The sequence below is a fragment of the Sphaerodactylus townsendi genome, linkage group LG10, assembly GCF_021028975.2.
Source record: "Sphaerodactylus townsendi isolate TG3544 linkage group LG10, MPM_Stown_v2.3, whole genome shotgun sequence".
Taxonomy (NCBI): Eukaryota; Metazoa; Chordata; class Lepidosauria; order Squamata; family Sphaerodactylidae; genus Sphaerodactylus; species Sphaerodactylus townsendi.
Window position 1 is genome coordinate 361,814 of NC_059434.1, and position 18,730 is coordinate 380,543.

At 46.6% G+C, this 18,730-nt stretch overlaps 1 protein-coding gene across 1 annotated transcript in view; it reads right to left on the minus strand.

The window, feature by feature from the left end:
* Window positions 1-18,730, minus strand: part of PRMT8 (protein arginine methyltransferase 8) — a 94,264-nt gene that overhangs the window by 40,853 nt on the left and 34,681 nt on the right. Inside the window, exons 3-4 of the mRNA XM_048509900.1 lie at window positions 17,316-17,471; window positions 8,299-8,362 (exon numbers count right to left, since the gene is read on the minus strand). Of these exons, the coding sequence (XP_048365857.1) occupies window positions 8,299-8,362; window positions 17,316-17,471 (220 nt within the window). The remainder of the gene's footprint in view (window positions 1-8,298; window positions 8,363-17,315; window positions 17,472-18,730) is intronic.

Genomic DNA, 18,730 nt, shown 5'->3' on the forward strand with positions numbered 1-18,730 from the left:
AGCCTCTCCTCATAAGGAAGGTGCTCCAATCCTTCAATCATCCTCGTTGCCCTTCTCTGCACTTTTTCTATCTCTTCAATATCCTTTTTGAGATGTGGCGGCCAGAACTGAACACAGTTCTCCAAGTGCAGTCGCACCACGGCTTTACATAAGGCATGACAATCCTTGCAGTTTTATTATCAACTCCTTTCCTAATTATCCCCAGCATAGAGTTTGCCTTTTTCACAGCTGCCATGCATTGAGTTGACATTGCCATGGAACTATCAACTAAGATGCCCAAATCCTTTTCCTGGTCTGTGACTGATGTACTTTTGACCCCTGTAGCGTCTTAATGTGAAGTTTGGATTTTTTGCCCCTATGTGCATCAATTTGCATTTTGCTTCATTGAACTTGCATTTGCCATTTTCTTAGCCCTCACCTAAGGCTTTATCAAAGGTCCACTTGGAGCTCTTAGCAATCATTACGGTGGTTCTCACCACACTACACTTGAAATTTGGTATCATGTCTGCCGAAACTTGGCCACCCGCGCTTTACCACCCTACTTCCAGGTCATTTATGTAATAGATAGAGTTTAAAGAGCACTGGTCCCAATACAGGGATACTTGTGGGACTTTTCTCCTACTGCACCCTCTCCATTCGCTTGAGAATTTCCCATTTACACCCACTCTTTGCTTCCTGTTTCTCAACCAGTTTTTAATCCATAGGAGGACTTCCCTCTTATTTCACTTGATTGCTGAGTTTTCTCAACAGTCTCTGGTGAGGAACTTTGTCAAAAGCCTTTTGGAAATCCAAGTAGACAATGTCCACTGGTTCCCCCTTATCCAGATGCCCGTTTACACCCTCAAAGAACTCTAGTAAGTTTGTAAGATAGGACTTGCCTCTGCAAAAGCCATGCTGACTCTTTCTCAGCAGGTTTTGCTTTTCTACATGTTTTATCATTTTATCTTTAATGATAGATTCTACTAATTTACCAGGAACAGATGTCAAACTGACTGGCCTGTAATTTCCCAGGTCCCCCCTAGATCCTTTCTTAAGGATTGGTGTGACATTGGCCATCTTCCAGTCTTCAGGGGTGGAGCCTGATTTCAGGGAAAAGTTGCATATTAAAGTGAGAAGATCAGCAATTTCATGCTTGAGCTCTTTAAGAACTCTTGGGTGAATGCAATCTGGGCCAGGGGATTTGGTAGCATTTAGTTTATTAATGGCTGCCAGAACTTCTTCCTGGTCTATCACTATCTTCGCTAGTTCCTTGGATTCGCCTCCTAAGAAGCATGGCTCAGTGCAGGAATTTTCCTCACCTCCTCTTGGGTGAAGACAGATGCAAAGCATTCATTCAGCTTCTCTGCAATCTCCCTGTCATCTTTTAGCACACCCTTTGTTCCTTTGTCATCTAACAGGCCTACCGTTTCCCTAGCTGGCTTCCTACTTTTTATATGCCGAAGAACTGTTTGTTGCTGGTCTTGATGTTTCGCAGCCATGTCGTTCCCTCATAATCCTCTTTTGCTTCCCTTACCAGCTAACTTGCTTCTCTTTTGCCACCATTTCTGTTCCCTCTCCTTATTCTTCATCCAGTCGACTGGACTTCCATTTTTCTAAAAGACACATTCTTTTTTTCACAGTAATTTCCTGAACCTCCCTTGTTAACCATGGTGGCTTTCTTTTGGACTGGGTGCTGCCTTTCCTAACCTGAGGAACACATTCCAGCTGAGCTTTTATTACTGTGTGTTTTAAATAACCTCCAAGCATCTTGGACAGTTTTGACTCTCTTGATTTTTCCTTTCAGTTTCCCTATTACATTATCCCCCTCATCTTTTGAGAAACATCCCTTTCTGAAGGGTGGTGCAACTTCATTAGTAGTTGTCACTTGTTCGCATGTAGAGATACTGAATCTGACAACCCATTGTGGTCGCTGTTTAATCGGCTCAATAGCCATGACTTCCCTTTTCAGGTCCTGGGTCCCACAAAAGAATTAGATCTAGGATCACCTCTCCCCTAGTTGGTTCCACAACCATCTGCTCTAAATACAGGTGCATTTAGCTTGTATCCAGGAATGCTCTCTCCTTACTATGACCTGAACATGCATTTTTCCAGTTTATATGGGGATAGTTAAAATCACCCATTACCACGACATTTTTGCTTTTGTTGGCCTCTCTAATTTCTTTTTCCATCTCAGAATCCTCTTGTGCACTTTGGTCAGGGGGACAATAATATATCCCTAATATTAAACTGTCCTTCACACCTGGTATTGATATCCACAATGCTTCTGTAGGGGAACCAGTTCCCCTTGCATTGTCTATTTTATGTGACACTATGCGCTCTTTCATGTAAAGGGCAACTTCACCCCCAATGCAACCTGTCCTATCCTTCCTATAGAGCCTGTAACCTGGTATAACAGCATCCCACTGGTTCTCCTCATTCCACCATGTCTCTGTAATGCCCACCATATCAATGTCCTCCTTCAAAACTCTGTACTCCAGCTCCCCCATTTTAAATTAGAAGAGCTTCTACACTGTGCTTGTAGAGACACCTGTATACCCTGTCTCTGTCCTTAACCTGGGATTTATGTGCTTTACCCTCAAGTCTTTTGTAGACACTATCCCTTGTCACATGCACGTTGCTATGTTCCTTGCTTGTATGTGGTTGATTTAGAGAAACCTCCCTCTCTGCCTGCATTCCCATAGATACTGTATTCCGAACCGAAGTCACCTCAGCTCCTGTCGAAACTTACAGGGGATCAGTTTAAAAGCTGTTCTGCCACCTTTTTAATGTTGAGCGCCAGCAGCCTGGTTCCTCTTTGGTTAAGATGAAGCCCATCCCTTTTGTACAGGCCTGCCTTATCCCAAAAGGTTCCCCAGTTCCTGACAAATCTGAAACCCTCTGCCTTACACCACCTTCTCATCCACGCATTGAGACCCTGTATCTCCACTTGCCTAGCTCGCCCTGCGTGTGGAACAGGTAGCATTTTGGAGAATGCCACCTTGGGGGTCCTGGACTTCAACCTGTTATCTAGCAGCCTAAATTTAGCTTCCAGAACCTCCCGGCTACATTTCCCAATGTCATTGGTGCCAATGTGAACCACAACTGCTGACTCACCCCAGCACTGTCTAAAAGCCTATCTAGACGAAGCATAACATCTGCAACCTTCGCACCAGGCAGGCAAGTCACCATGCGGTCATCACGCCTCTCACAAACCCAACTCTCTATGTTTCTAATAATCGAATCACCCACTACAAGGAGCCCCCCACCTCCCTGAGGGGTATCCTCAGTGCAAGAGGATAGCTGATCGCCAGATAAGGAAGGGGTCCCATCTAAGGGAGCCTCTTCCCCCACATCAGACTGGCACCCTCCTTTCCCAAGACCTTCATTCTCCATGACATCTGAAGAGATGTCACTTTGGGAGTGGGACCCAGCTGTTAGGTCCCTGAAAGTCTCGTCTGTCACCCTCTCTGCCTCTTTCAGCTTCTCCAGGTCTACCACCTTGGCTTCAAGAGAACGCACACATTCCTTGAGTGCCAGGAGCTCATTGCAGTGAGGGCACACCCACAACTTCTGTCCTAGTGGCAGATAGTTGTACATGTGACACTCAGTGCAAAACACTGGAAAGCCCCCATCCCCCTGCTGGCTTCCTGCCTTCATATCTAATTTTGTTTAGATATTTAAATATTAAACTTTTAGTCAGTGCCCCCCCCCCCCCGGAGCTATCTGTACCTACTATCCCTCAGGAAATATCCTTATTTATTTAAAAACAAAAAAACAAAATTACAGAGACTGAACTAAAGACTGACTGACTCACCTCTCAGCAGCCCAGGACAAAGAGGAACAAGATATAACCTCTGTTAAGCCCTGCTAAGTCCCACCTCTCAGCAGCCTCAGCAGTCTCAGCTCTCAGCAGCCTTACAAGGAGAAAAAGAGATAACCCCTGCAACCCCCTGTTAAAATACACTGTTTTAAAAGATGTGGCTTTGAGAAAATCCCTCCAAAATGAACACCAGAGCTCACTCTGCTCTTCGTGGCCCAGTTCACTTCTCCACTGCGACTCCTCTCTGCTGGTTCCAGAGACTGGAACTATCTTTTTTCTTCCTTTTGCTACAGACATAACCAAAAAATGTATTTTTGTTGCTTTTAACCTCTCTAGCAAGCCTCAGTTCATTGTGAGCTTTAGCTTTTCTTTCTTTCTCCCTACACATCCTGATTATTAGTTTGAATTCCTCTTTGGTGATCCCCCGCCTTTTCCATTTCTTTTCCATGTCCTTTTTAAATCTTAGCTCAGTTGAAAGTTCTTTAGACAGCCATCCTGGTTTCCTTAGACACCTCCCATTTTTCCTCCTCATTGGAACTGTTTGAAATTGTGCCCTCAAGATCTCACTTTTAAGAAACTCCCAGCCATCATGCACTTCCTTCTCTTTTAGTATTTTTGACCACGGGATCGCCCCCAGTAGATTCCTAAGCTTACTGAAATCTGCTTTCTTAAAATCTAGAATGCATGTATGACTACACTTAGCAATGCCCTGTCCACTGTATAACAAACTTCAGGGTAACATGATCACTCCCACCTAAGGATCCTACCACTTTCACTCCACTAATCAGGTAATCTTTATCAGTTATGAGCAGATCTAAAATAGCCATTCCCCTTGTTGCTTCTTCCACCTTCTGTATCATGAAATTGTCTGCAAGGCAAGTGAGAAATTTGGTGGACCTGATTGTCATGGAAGAGGATAATTGAAATCTCCCATGACCACCACTTCTTTCCTTTCTGAAAGTTTGGTCATCTGTTCCAAGAATGCATCATCCATCTCTTCAGACTGGCATGGGTAGAGGCGTAGGGAGGGGGAACTGCACACATGCCCCTGCCATGCTCTGGAATGCCCTGGCCACACCCCTACACCAGCATGTGCCTGGTACGTCACCTACCCTCCACCCCCTTGGTGCTATGAAACTGGCATGGGGGTCTATAATAGACCCAGTGGTGGGATTCAAATAATTTAACAACTGGTTGTTTACAAGCACCATTTCAACAACCGGTTCTGCCGAAGTGGTGCGAACCTGCTGAATCCCACCACTGAATAGATCCCCACAATGAGATCAGTGCTGTTTCTCTCCCCCGATTTTTACCCAAATGCTCTCAACCTGACTTGCAGGATTTAAGTCATGGACCTGCTCACAGCTGTAATAATCTTTTACATGTAATGTTACTCCTCCTTTCCTATTTGATCTGTTTCTCTGAAATAGATTATACCCTTCAATTCTTATGTTCCAGTCATGAGATTCATCCCACCAGGTTTCAGTGATGCCTACTGTGGAAAAATGGCTCCTCCCTCTCTTTTTTCCTCCTTCCCTTCTCCAACCAGATACCATAGATTTGGAGGACTTAGAAATTCCAGATGAATATCAGGAAGAGCTACCTGACCTAGGGGGGAAGATATCTTGACCCAGCCTGACCAGGTCAAAGGAGGGTGGGGTCTGGGATCTGATAAATTGCTGAGAGGAGAGGGGTGAGGCCTCTTTCTCGGGCTTTTCTGCTGGGACACAGAAGGAAGCAGAGCTCTTGCCAGGGCTGTGCAGAGAGCAGCCATTGTTGGACCATTTGCTCATCCAGGGAGCTCACTCAGCCTGCCAGATAATGTGAACTCTTTGGGAATTGCAACCTTCTAAGCTTTATGGGCCTACCCTATTTTCAACAACTTTTAGCTAGGGTATGTTAAGAGATAGGGGCAGGGGATTTGCGTTTATATATCCTTTGCTTTGGAAACCCTTGCTCAATCTGGTGCTGTGCTAAAAGATACTTGTGACTATTTTATTTTTAATAAATACCTTTAAACCTTAGATGTGGAGAACAGTTTTCTGTACCACGAATGCCCCACTGTCTTGGATGCACTACCTAACTAGGTGGGGTGAGGAAGGCTGGAAGCTGGCAATCAGCTTTTTCTCTGGGACCTCCACTCTGCTTGTGGAACCCAGGAGAAGGGAACCAAGGGAAACTGAGGCAGAGGCCTCACAGTTGGAAAGGAAGTTGGAGAACCCTGGTCTTCCCCAGCAGACAATTCCTCTCGGTCAGGTGGTGGCAGCGGTTTACCCAGAGAGAAAGCAAGCCCTCCCTAGGAAAAGTTGGCAACTCCTAGATGAGGCTTCAGAGCAGAATAGGGTCTGCCAGGCAAAGCAAGTCTGTTCCGCCACACCTATAATATCAAATTTGTTTTGCTGTTTTAAGAGTTCGAGTTCATCTTGTTTATTTCCCATGCTCTGTGACATCGAAGGCCATGATGCATTTCCTCTGGCTGCTTCTTTAAGGTTTTGTCCTTCCTGCTGCATTTCCTCTGGCTGCTTTAAGGATTTTTCCCTCCTGCTGTTGCCTTTTTGACCTATTCACTCAGTTCTCTCTATAACGTTTGGACTATCATCGCTATCACTTGATGTACTCCTGTCTGTTTGAATACTGTCTTCCTCCCCCACATAACTCAGTTTAAAGCCCTTCTGATCAGGTTTGTGAGCTTCCTGGCAAAGATGTTTCTTCCTACAGGCATGAGGTACAGCCCATAGCTTGCCAGCAGTCCTTCTTCATGAAACCACAGGCCGTGGTCCAAGAACCCAAATCATTTCTGGCAGCACCACTTGTGAAACCAGTTGTTCACCTTCACTATTCTTCTCTCTCTTCAATGGGAAGTAGAAATGAAATTACAACTTGTACATCCAGATCCTTCAGCTTCCTTCCCAGAGCCAAAAAATCCCCGAATGCTATGTCTTGCTGCACCATTTGTTCTCACATGGATCAAAAGGAAGGGGTAATGGCCAAGGAGCAGCAGTGGTGTAGGAGGTTAAGAGCTCGTGTATCTAATCTGGAGGAACCGGGTTTGATTCCCAGCTCTGCCGCCTGAGCTGTGGAGGCTTATCTGGGGAATTCAGATTAGCCTGTACACTCCCACACACGCCAGCTGGGTGACCTTGGGCTAGTCACAGCTTTTCAGAGCTCTCTCAGCCCCACCTACCTCACAGGGTGTTTGTTGTGAGGGGGGAAGGGCAAGGAGATTGTCAGCCCCTTTGAGTCTCCTTACAGGAGAGAAAGGGGGGATATAAATCCAAACTCTTCCTCTTCTTCTTCTTCTTCAATGGGCTTACCAAGTCTTGTCAGCCTCTCAGTGACACATCACGGATTTTTGCCCCAGGGAGACAGTATACCTCCTGCAACATCTTGTCAGGCTTGCAAATCACTACTTTTGTTACCCTCAGCAGGGAGTCCCCAACCATGACTACATGTCTCCTCTGAGGTTTTGCAGGGGCCACTGTATGGGTTGAACCTTCTATCGCTTGCACATTTTCTGAGGTCTGACTTGGTTCCTCCTGTGCCTGTTACTTATCCTCACTGAGAAGGGAGAGATCTTCACATTGATTTTGTAGCTTTAAGCTCACAGAATGCTCCCTAGTCTCTCTCCTGCTTTGTGTCACATTCCTCCAATTGCCCACCAATTGTTTGAGAGCTGCTATCTTCCTCAGAGAGATCCCTGATGTGTTTACCAGTACCACCTGCTCCACTCTGTTGAGGAAATCCTCCTTTTCCCTAATGTCTTGAAGACTTGTGCCTCCAGCTGCTGGTCCTTCTCTTCTAAGACAGCAACCAACTTACAGTTACTGCAGATGTAGGTACACACATCCTCTGGAAAAAACAAACATCCCATAACAGTTGCAAGTAACTCGAGCAACTCCCTCACCAGCCATATTTAGCAGCTAAGTAGTGCAAAAACACTACTTTCAAAAAGTCCTGTATGAATTTCTTCTACTCTCCCTCAAAAGTAAAAGAGTAAAAGAACTGTGCATGCTTCTAGGCATGCTTTCAGAGAGTGAGTAATAGAGCTGATTGGCACTTAAATAGCAAGCCCCACCCCTCAGAAGCCTGAGGCAAGCACACGGCCAAAACAAGAAAACCAAGAAAAAAACCCACACAAACAAAAGCCTTCCCAAGCCCTCAAAGAACACACAAGCCCTCAGAAACACACACTGTTAAAGATTTGGCTTTGAGAAAAGTTTTCCAAAAAGAAAACCAGAGCTCACCGAGTGCTTTCTGCCCCACTCCTCCTCTCCACTGCTACTGAAGGAATTGCAGCATGTGCTGCTGCTTTCAGGTTCTCCTCCATTTATGCAAGAATTTGTGATGTCTGAGTTAGAATGTGTTCCTGTGGTTCTGAATGCATTTTAAATATTGCAGTGAACCCATCAACTGAATAGGCAGAAACCATTATTGCTATATAAACAATGTACAAGAAAACCAAACAGTAGACTTAACCACATTTGTTAGAAATGTCTTACTGTGATCCAAATGGTTGGCCTTGATGATTTTTTCTGAGTAATCAGATATACTGGAACATTCGATCTAAAGAAGAATAGGAAAAGGGAGTGAGAAAAATAAAGGGGAAAGTGTACAGAAAGGAAGAAGTTTGTGTTGAGCCTTTCAAAACCAGAGAATAGACCTAAAAACAAAGGTACATAAAAGCATACCACTAAAAGGAAAGGAATGTTTTCTAAGTTGGGATCTGTTTTAGCTTCAGATCCCATTTAAGAAAAAAAGAACTCTGAATGTATTGTCGAAGGCTTTCATGGCCGGATTCAACTGGTTCTGGTGGGTTTTCCAGGCTGTGTGGCCGTGGTCTGGTGGATCTTGTTCCTAACATTTCACCTGCATCTGTGGCTGGCATCTTCAGAGGTGTATCACAGAGAGGAGTCTGTTACACACTGTGTCCAGAGAGAAGGGAATGTTTAGTGGGGTATATTGCCCATGTCCCAGGGTGGGGAACAAATCAGTAAGTGTTTGGATGGAACTTGTTATGCAAAGGTGTGGTTGAGTGCATTGCATTGTGGGTGGGGTTATCAGTCCACTTTGTTTTTGTAGTCACATTTGTAGTAGATCTACCAGACCACTGCCACATAGCCCAGAAAACCCACCACAACCAGTTGAATCTGGCCGTGAAAGTCTTCTTGTAGAAGTGATGTCCACAAACCTTGCAGGATAAATATTGGAATTCATATGACCACAGGGGCTCAAATGGAGGACCCACTAACTTGGATAAAACCAGGGTCAGTGACCATTGCAGGACTATTCCAGGGCAAGGGATTAAACATGTTAGTGAATCCCTTCAGGAACCCCTTAGCCAAGGGTTCAGAGAACATGGAAGAACCCTCTATAAGGTTGTGGTGTGCAGAGATGGCTGCTAAATGCACCCTAATGGAGGAGACAGCCAATCCCCTTTTGGCTAAAACCAAAAGATAGTCCAACACGAAAGACAACAAACAGCTGGAGTGGTCACCACCCCTGGCAGAGATCCAAAGTGAGAAACAGTCCCACTTTCTGTCATAGGAATAACATGTGGAGGGCTAGCGAGCCTGCAAAATCACCTTACGGATGCCCTCAGAGAGCATTCCCTTATCGGCTGTATACACCATGCTGTGAGGTGAAGCCTGGGGATATTGTGGTGATACAAATCGCGCCACACCAGCAGATCCCTCTCGGGGCAGGACAGGGTGTGTGTGATAAAGTCAGAGTCTGCTATATTCAGCAGAGTGGAAAACCAAATTTGTCTTGGCCAGTGAAGAGCTATCAGAATGCAATCTGCATCGTCTGCAATAATCTTTCCCAGTACCCTGGATACCAGAGGAAAGGGAGAAAAAGCATAGAGTAGATGCCTCACCCAATGGATTTGAAAAGCCTCTCTCAGGCATATCAGATCACTGCCTGCCAGGAGCAAAAACTCTGAGCCTTTGCTGACTTCCTGATTGCAAAAAGGTCTATTTGAGGGAAACCCCATTGCTGAAAAATAGGGAATAGGTAATGGTCCTGTATGCCCCATTTGTGGTTTGTAATGAAATGCTGGCTGAGGTTGTCTGCTAGTCAATTGTTCTTTCCTGCAATGTGAATTGTCCTGAGTAAGACATTGTACGACAGGCCTAACTCCCTAATCTCTAATGCCTCCTGACATGGAGGGGTAGAACCCGTTCCCCCTTGCTTGTTCAGACAGAAAACAGCATAAGTTTTGTCTGATTGGATCAGGATCTGCGAATGATATTTACGAAGAAGGTAAGGGGAAATTTGATAGCTCTTAGCTCAAGGTGGTTAATATGGAGCATGCTCTGGTCTGACCCCCAGAGGCCCTGAATTGTGTGACCCTGACAATGGGCCCCCCAACCCTGTAAGGAACCATCAGTGGTGCGTGGAATTTGGGGACACCTTATCCCAAAGGGTCCTCCTTCAAATAAGTTAATCCTCACCCTGGGGATAGCCATGTGATGTTGAGGGGAATGGAGAATAGGATTGAAGCATCTTCCAAACCAGAGTTGTAAAGGGAGCATCCTAAGATGTACATGTTTTAGCACGGCATTAGTGGATGGCCATAAGACCTAAGAGGAGTTAGATGAACAGACTGCCATTGGTTAGCAATAAAGGACCAGGCCATCTTGATGATAGAAGACCCCCTGTCCTCAGGCAAAAATGCGCTAGCAGACTGAGTCAAGGATCGCACCAATAAAGGAAATCCTGGCAGAGGACGTCAGGATGGACTTTGGCCAATTAATAACCATGCATAATCTACTGCATGCGGAAGCAACCATCTTGATATGGGCACATATCTTGGCAGACTGCACTGTAATGAGCCAGTCATCAAAGTAGGGAAAAATGGAACAGTGCTTGGTGCAAAGGAATGCCTCTACCACAGCCATGCATTTGCTAAAAACCCTTGGGACAGTGGCCAAATCAACAGGGAGCGCAGTGTAGCAGATGGCCCACTCACCATACCTAAAGCTGAGGTATTTCCAGTGATCTATGTGAATGGACAAATGAAAGTAAGCATTCTTCAAATCAACAACAGTGAACCATGTAGTTATTGCAAGTAACTCTTTTTTAAAAAAATTTATTGTATAGAATGTTTATGTAACCGTTACATACCATACATTTTTCTAACTATACATTTTCCCCCCTTTTTCCCTCCCTCCCCCTCTTCTTTTTCTCTGTTGTTCAAGCAAGCAGCAGAAGATCCATTCTCCGTATTCTCTTCTTCCAGAATTCTTCGTTAAATCCGGCTTCTCTCATCCAGTTCACAAACATTGTCCATCTCTTCATAATATCTCTTAATTTCTCTTGCCATGGCATATTTTTTGCCATCATCTCAAAAATTCCTAACTGTATTTGTTCCCATACATATTCCAGCCATTTTGAGATTGTCCATTTCTTATTATCTTTCCAGCACCCTGCTATCACTGCATGTGCAGCTCTGATCATAATTTTGTCCATTGGTCCCAGAGTTCTATTTACCCTTTTACCTTCTATTATTCCTACCATTAATAAATCATTATTTATATCGATTTTCACTTTTACTAATTGTTCTATATACTTCAAAAAAAATTTCCAAAACTTTTTTACCTCTTTACATTCTATCCACATATGGATGTAGTATGATCCCTGTTCACCACACTGCCAACATCTTGGGCTCAATCCCTTAATCATATAAGCTAGCTGTATTGGGGTTCTATACCATTTAAGTATTACCTTTCTTTCATTGCAAGTAACTCTAAGACACTTGGAAGTGTTACCATCCTGAACTTTGACACAACAAGAAACTTGTTAACCTCTCTAAGATGGGTCTGAAACCTCCATCTTCCTCTTCATCCATAAAATCCTTAGAAAAGAAACCCCAGGGGTCAAACTTAGGATCAATCTCCTCTATATCTCCCTCGAAGAGCATCTCTTCAATTTGGGTAGCCAGTTTTGAAAAGGGTTTGTCCCTTGGTGCACTGCAGTAAAAACACTGTGGAAAGGAGGCAACCTCCAATCAACAGCCCCTCTGAAACACTCCAAGCTCCCAGGAGTCCTGAGAAATAGCCTCACGAGCAAGGAGAAAATGAGCAAGGAACCTGGGCCGTCCTCTGAGGTGCAGGTCAGTAGTCAAGAATATTTGAGGGGGCTGAGAAGCCTCCTTAGCAGCTGGATGTGGGCTGCCATTGCCCTGTCTGGATTGGGGGGGGGGCTCCTCTTACCAACCTGGATGTGTTGATACCCCTTATAAATAGGAGACTGCGGATAAGGAGGAGCCTGGAATGAAGACGGAATCACACAGCCGTGCTGTCGGGGGGTGGAACACGGTCTCTGCGGTGCAGGAGGCTGCACAATGCCGAAGAACTTAGCAGACTGGAGGTTATTTTTGATGCTGACAAGGAATTCATCAGTGTTGGAGGGAAATAAGGATGTGTCCTCAAAAGGGAGATCCTCGACTTTAGCTCGTGTCTTGATAGGTAACACAGTATTACGGAGCCAAGTGTGGCATGTCGTGGTAATTGCAGAAGCCAAGGAGCGAGCAGAGGCCTCAGCCGCATGCTTCCCTGCATTTATCTGCAGCTTAAAGGGGCGTATAGTCTGCCTTGGGAGGTGGCCACCTCAGCATGGGCATCATCGGGTAGGAGATGTGAATGTGGGGAAATGGTCTCCCACAGGTGTAGCTGATAATGTTCAGAGCAGCAGAGGAGCGAGTCAGCCTTCCTGGCCAAGGCATCAGTTCTGCAGCTCTCCAGATCTGGTGGGCCAAGGAGCCCACTGCCCTGTTGGTTGGGAAAATGAGGTTGGGGATCAGGCAACACCCCAGAATTGGGAACCAGTAGTACAGGCTCTGGGGATTCAGGTCTTTGGGGGAATGAATGCCTCCTCTGGAGTAGGGAGCTGAAGGCCAGCCACAGGCTCCCTATGTTTCTTGGAGCTATGCTTGTCTGTCTTGGATTTTTCCTTAGCGATCAGTTCCGTAGAGCAGGATGGAACGGAGCGCTTAGATGAGGCTGTGTTTGCATTTGTTGACTGTGCATGCCTGGATGGAAGGGAAGAAGGATCCAACTGAACCGAGTGTGCTGAACAGTTCAGATCTGAAGATGGCCAGGATCAGGGCCTCAGGGGGGGTGCTGAGAGCACCAGGGGTACTGGAGCCTTCAAGGGGCTTACGCACGGATGAAGCCCTCTCCCAAAGAGCTGCTTTGAGCTGGAAGGCTCTACCTGAGCAGGTTTTAGGAGTGAAAGCCTGGCAGATCTGGCAGGTCTGAGCATTGTGGGTCTCCCAAGCATAGGAGGCAAAAGTCATGCTCATTGCTCTTGCTAGAGCATTGGGTGCACATCTTGAACACCCGTTTGATGCCATAACAGGCAAACCCCATCTGGTGAATGAGTAGAATCAAGGAGGTAGAATAAGTAGAATCGGGGCCAGCCAAAGCCACCGCAAGTAGAGTTGGGAAGGCGAGGTCAGCAAAAGCCACCTCAGCAAGGCAAGCTGGGCTGCCAAAAGCCACGGCAGGAAGGGAACTCAATCAGAAATGGAAAATACTCATGGAGCTCTCAAACAGACATCTCTGCCAAATGGTGGCAAAAGGCAAACTGAGGGGGCCACGTGACAGTCTGAGCGGGAAGGAGCCGTAGTATCACGGTCTGAGGGAAAAGGCACCCCCTCCTGTTGCTCAGGACTTGAAGAAAACTCTGCCACATGGCAGGCCTGCACACAGGCGTAGTCTCAATGTGGGGCTGCGCTGAAGACCAAAGATGAACCCAAGGATTCCTGAGAGCTCTGGGGGACTTTCCTGTTGATGTGACCAGCATTCCTGTCAAGGTCCTGGTCTCCCTTTGGAATGGTGAGATCAAGAGGGCCATTGACACGATCACTCCTAAGCACCCTCACCCCATTGGCAGAGTCCATCAGCCCCCATGGTATCCTGGGGGACTGAGAGCAATGGCTTGAGTGCAGGTGATGGGAAATCGTGTTGAGGATCTGACTGGACACGGGCGAGAGCCCATTATCAGGCCTACCAAGTGGCAGCTGTGGCACAGAATATATACTTCTCCATGCTCACTGCATCCACAAGTAGCCATCCAGCAGAGTTATTTAAAGTAGTGAATGACTTACTGCACTCTCCTCAGGGGCCAGGGGCCAGGATTCCCCCTGGTATCTGCTGTGACAATTTTGTTGTGCACTTTAAGGATAAAGTTGCTCAGATCTGTACAGGAGTAAATTCCACTGTTGGACAGTGTTTTGTGGAGATGTCTGGAGCACCATCTCATCCTGTTCGTTGGATCAATTTCAGTTTTTGAGGTCTAAGGATGTTACCAAGTAAAGTTGCTTGCAGGGATGCGGCTTACTACTAGTCCTCTAGACCTTTGTCCATTGTGGCTAATAAAAGTTGGGGGGAGGGGGTTGGCCCAGTGGATTCAGGAGACAGTGAATGCCCCTTGGAGGGAGAAGGTGGTGCCAGCATCTCTTAAAGAGGCAGTGGTCCTTTTGAAGGGGCCCTCCTTGGACCCTTCAGAACTGAGCAATTATTGCCCAGTGGCCAACATGCCATTTTTGATAAGGAGGAGTTTTGGATTTATATCCCGCTTTCTCTCCTGTAGGAGACTCAAAGGGGCTTACAATCTCCTTGCCCTTCCCCCCTCACAACAAACACCCTGTGAGGTGGGTGGGGCTGAGAGAGCTCCGAAAAGCTGTGACTAGCCCAAGGTCACCCAGCTGGCGGGTGTAGGAGTGTACAGGCTAATCTGAATTCCACAGATAAGCCTCCACAACTCAAGCGACAGAGCTGGGAATCAAACCCAGTTCCTCCAGATCAGAGTGCACTTGCTCTTAGCCACTGCTCTTAGCCACTACGCCACTGCTGTTCCTTGGAGACCGGTCTTGGAGACCGTAGTGGCAGCTCAACTGCAAACGTACTTGGAGGAAATTGATTTTCTATACCCCTGTCAGTCTGTTTTCAGGTGTGGTCGTAGCATGGAAACGGCCTTGGTCACCCTGTCAGATGACCTGTACCAGGAAAGAGACAGGGGGAATACCGCCCTGTTGATTCACCTGGAACTCTTAGTGGCTTTCGCTACCGTAGACCATGGTGTCTTGCTGGACTGATCATAGGGAACAGGGTTGGGGTGCTGTACTACAGTGATTCTCCTCCTATCTCCAGGGTCCTTTGGAGAAGATGGCATTGGGAGACAGGTGCTCGCAGTTCTTGTGGGATTTCCCAGGGCTCAGTCCTGTCTTTGATGCTTTTTAACATCTATATCAGGGGTCCCCAAACTTTTTAAACAGGGGGCCAGTTCACGCATGGCCAGAGCCCAGCCGGGGGCCGGACCAAGTGCCGCCCGCGGGGGGGGCACCATCCATCCGCCCTCGACCCACCCCTGGCCGAGCCCCCCACCCCCGCGGTCCCCTTCCAATCCGGCCCTGAAGCTCCGCCGCCTTTCTCTCTCTCCCCTTCGCCGCATTGGTACGGTCCCCTCCGGCCGCTTGGAATGAGCAGCGAGTCGCCCGCGCTTGAGGCTGTTTGTAAACCTGGGGGTCGAGGTGCCAAGCTCCAGGGGCCGCCTGAAGTTTGGCACCCCGATTTGAATTTACAAACAGCCTCAAGCGCAGGCTGACTCATACTCGTTCCAAACGGAAAAAAGACCGTGTCCTAATCTTGACTGAAAGGGGGGGAGGAGAAAGGCAGCTCTGCCGCCTTTCTCTCTCCCCCCCCTTGCCGCATTGGTACGGTCCTCTCCGGCCGCTTGGAATGAGCAGCGAGTCGCCCGCGCTTAATCCTGTTTGTAAACCTGGGGAAAAGGAGATAGAGAAGGGGGAGATCCGCTTCTGCCCAGTGGGCCGGATAAATGTCTTCCGGGGGCCTGATTTGGCCCCCAAGCCGTAGTTTGGGGACCCCTGATCTATATGAAGCCACTGGGAGAGCGCAGGGAGGAAGGTAGGAAGAGCGCAGGGAGGCAGGGAGAAAGGACTTTTCCCACCCAGATTGGATTGCAGCGGGATATACTGATTGAATGTGCAGCATTTATTTTGAACCTTCCTGCCAGCAAAGGGTCTATTCCAGTCCACGTTCAGCCACCGCCGTGAGCCCTGCAGGGTTTTGCTTGCTTGCTTTCCCTCCCTGTCTCCCGTTTGCAGCTTCAGGACTTTGTGGGGTGAGTGCACGCCGGACAGTCAGTGTATAGCAATCCATGTGCCAGTATATCAATCCAATACCAAGCTCCCCAGGAAGAGAAGAGAGAAACCGGCTGCTGGGATGGGAAGAGGGGCTGCGAGTAAGCAGTGCTTACTTGCGAGTAAGCAGTGCTCTGCATGGGGGGGGAGTGCCGGAGAGGGTTTTGCCTCTGAGCGTCATTTGGCCCCCCTACACCTCTGCTGGTAGAGCCTTATGATTGGACTGTTGGGTAGCCGTGGAAATGCTTGTATGCAGAAATGCTTGTATGCAGGCCATCACTTATCTATTATTATATTATCCATGAATTACCTGTATTAAGATATTTTTGCGACCAACAACAATTACATATTTGTCTTTTCCCTGATCTTTCTTTATAGGTGCTGCTCAGATCAGCCTCAGACTGCAGCTCCACATGAAGCCGCCAAAGGGCTCCCAGGGGGGGGGGGCACTTTCCCAACGTGCGGCTACCCTGCTTCAGCATTTGCCCACCATCAGCCAGAAGGAGGAGGGGAAGCCAGTCACCCCTCGGTCCATTCGCCTTGATGCCCCTCCCCTCAGGATGAATTTCTGACTCCAGCCTCATTGGCACCAGTTGAAGTTGGCACCCAGATCAAATACACATAAAAATGACACAGAATCAACAGAAAACACAGGAACCGTATCTCATGCACATCCCTCCTAAGTAGGGTTGCCAACTCACCTGACACTCCCACCCACCCACCCCCCTCGGGCTTTTGTGCACCCGTGCATCCTTTGTTCCTTGCATAAATATATCACACAGATGCCAGAAATTTGGGCATATTGTTAGAATTTATTTAATAAAACTGGATTTTTTCCCCGTGTGAAAAGCAGCTGCTGTTCCCTATAGTGCACTTGCTTGAGCTGTGCCTGGGTAACAAGCAACCATGTTGTTGAGGTTGCCCAGTAGGCCATTTCCCATCAGTCTGTATTCAAGTTTGTATTTGTTTGTTTCTTTCAAATTTATATCCCACCCTATCATTGAAGGGCTCAAGGCAGGTCACAAAACTGTCAGTATTGTGTATGTGGGTGTGGTTTTCCTGTTCCTCTGTATCTGCCCACACAGGTTCTATTGAGCTGATCAAAGAAATGATACAGAAGACCAAAAGGAACAGGGGCCTGCAATTGCAGGGCAACAAGGAACAGCTCTTGTAAATCCCTCTGCATGCGGCTCCTACTTGCTGATCTGTAAAAATCCCCTGGAATGTTCCCCTAAGGCCCCTCCAGAATGTTTGAAATGTCAAGTTGGCAACCCTACTTCTAAGTATGTATTTCATACATATATGCACATGAGCTGTATGCGTGAAAGCATTTGGAAATGCTCTTCTTACCCCGTACACTTTCTTCGCTCCTGCCTTTGCTGCAAACATTGAGAGGATCCCTGTGCCACTTCCAACATCCAAGACAGTCTTATCCTTAAATACATGTTTATTGTGATACATGGAGTTCCTATATGTTAATGTGCGCACCTCATCCTTCAACATTTCCTGTATTAGAAAAAGGCATCAGCAGTTTACTTGACAGTACACAACAAATGTAATTTTGATTTTAAAAATCACATATAACAAGAACGTTGTTTGCCACTGTGCAGGGACACATGCAGAACTTGCAATATATCAAAGCAATGTGAAAGGATTAGTCGATATGAGGGCAGTCTCATGCTTAACACTACCGTTGGCTGGCTCAAATATGACCCAGATCATCAGAGAGGTATTTCGAGTAAAGTTTTTCCACCAGTGCCCATTCATGTGCTGCCTCGGTGGAGCCTTTTGCAGAAGCCTTCTTTACAATACAAGATTAAATTTGCCTCACACATCCAAATTGTCTTGGGGCAACATCAACATAATACTGAGGAGAGGGTGTGCTGTACGGCTGCCAACGATAAAATGTCACTGATTGTGCCAGACATTTACATTCATCCGTGGTTGGTAAAAGCCAGAAATAGCCACTGAATCCAGCTCCCTCCTGGGCCACATTATCTGAATCCCCCAAACTATCTATATCTATATCATCTATATCTATATCTATCTATCTATCCATATATATATCATAAATTAATAAATAACTCACTCTTTTAAAAAAAACCTTTCTAGTCATATAGATGTTTCTCACCATCTATAGTTCTGATTGTTTCTATTTACTAATTTATTTGTAATGTTCTTTTCTAAATTAATTTGCTTAAAATGGCTAACAATCTAAATGCAAGTAATGAGGGTGCCACCAAAACCAAACAGGGGAGGCTATTTCAAAGGCCTGGTGCTGCAGCTGAGATGTCTTCTCATTGGTCACTACCAGAAGAAGAAGAGTTTGGACTTATATCCCCCCTTTCCTCAAAACCACAAATATAAAAACTCAGCAGTGATATTGGTCCATAGTGGGGTTTTGGGTGGTTTTTTAAATATCGGTCTTGACCTTCTTTAGGTATTAATGTTATACTGGTCTGGGGTTCTGTGTGGTTTCCAGGCTGTTTGGCCATGTTCTAAAATGCTACGAGAACACTGTCAAGCCGTGCCATTCTCGGCCTGGTATCTCACACATCCGCATGAAGGCCAGGCCATTATCGTTGCTTGAGGCCAAGGAGGCCTTCCTCGCTTGCAATGTAACTAGTCAATAGAGCTTAACGGTTCTCTCTTATCTCCCTTCCTCCAAAGGAGGGAACTGCCTGTCCCAGAACAATGCTTCTGTTCACACCATTCTTTTTTATGCTAATATTATGGGAATGCGAGGGTGGGGGATTATGGGATGA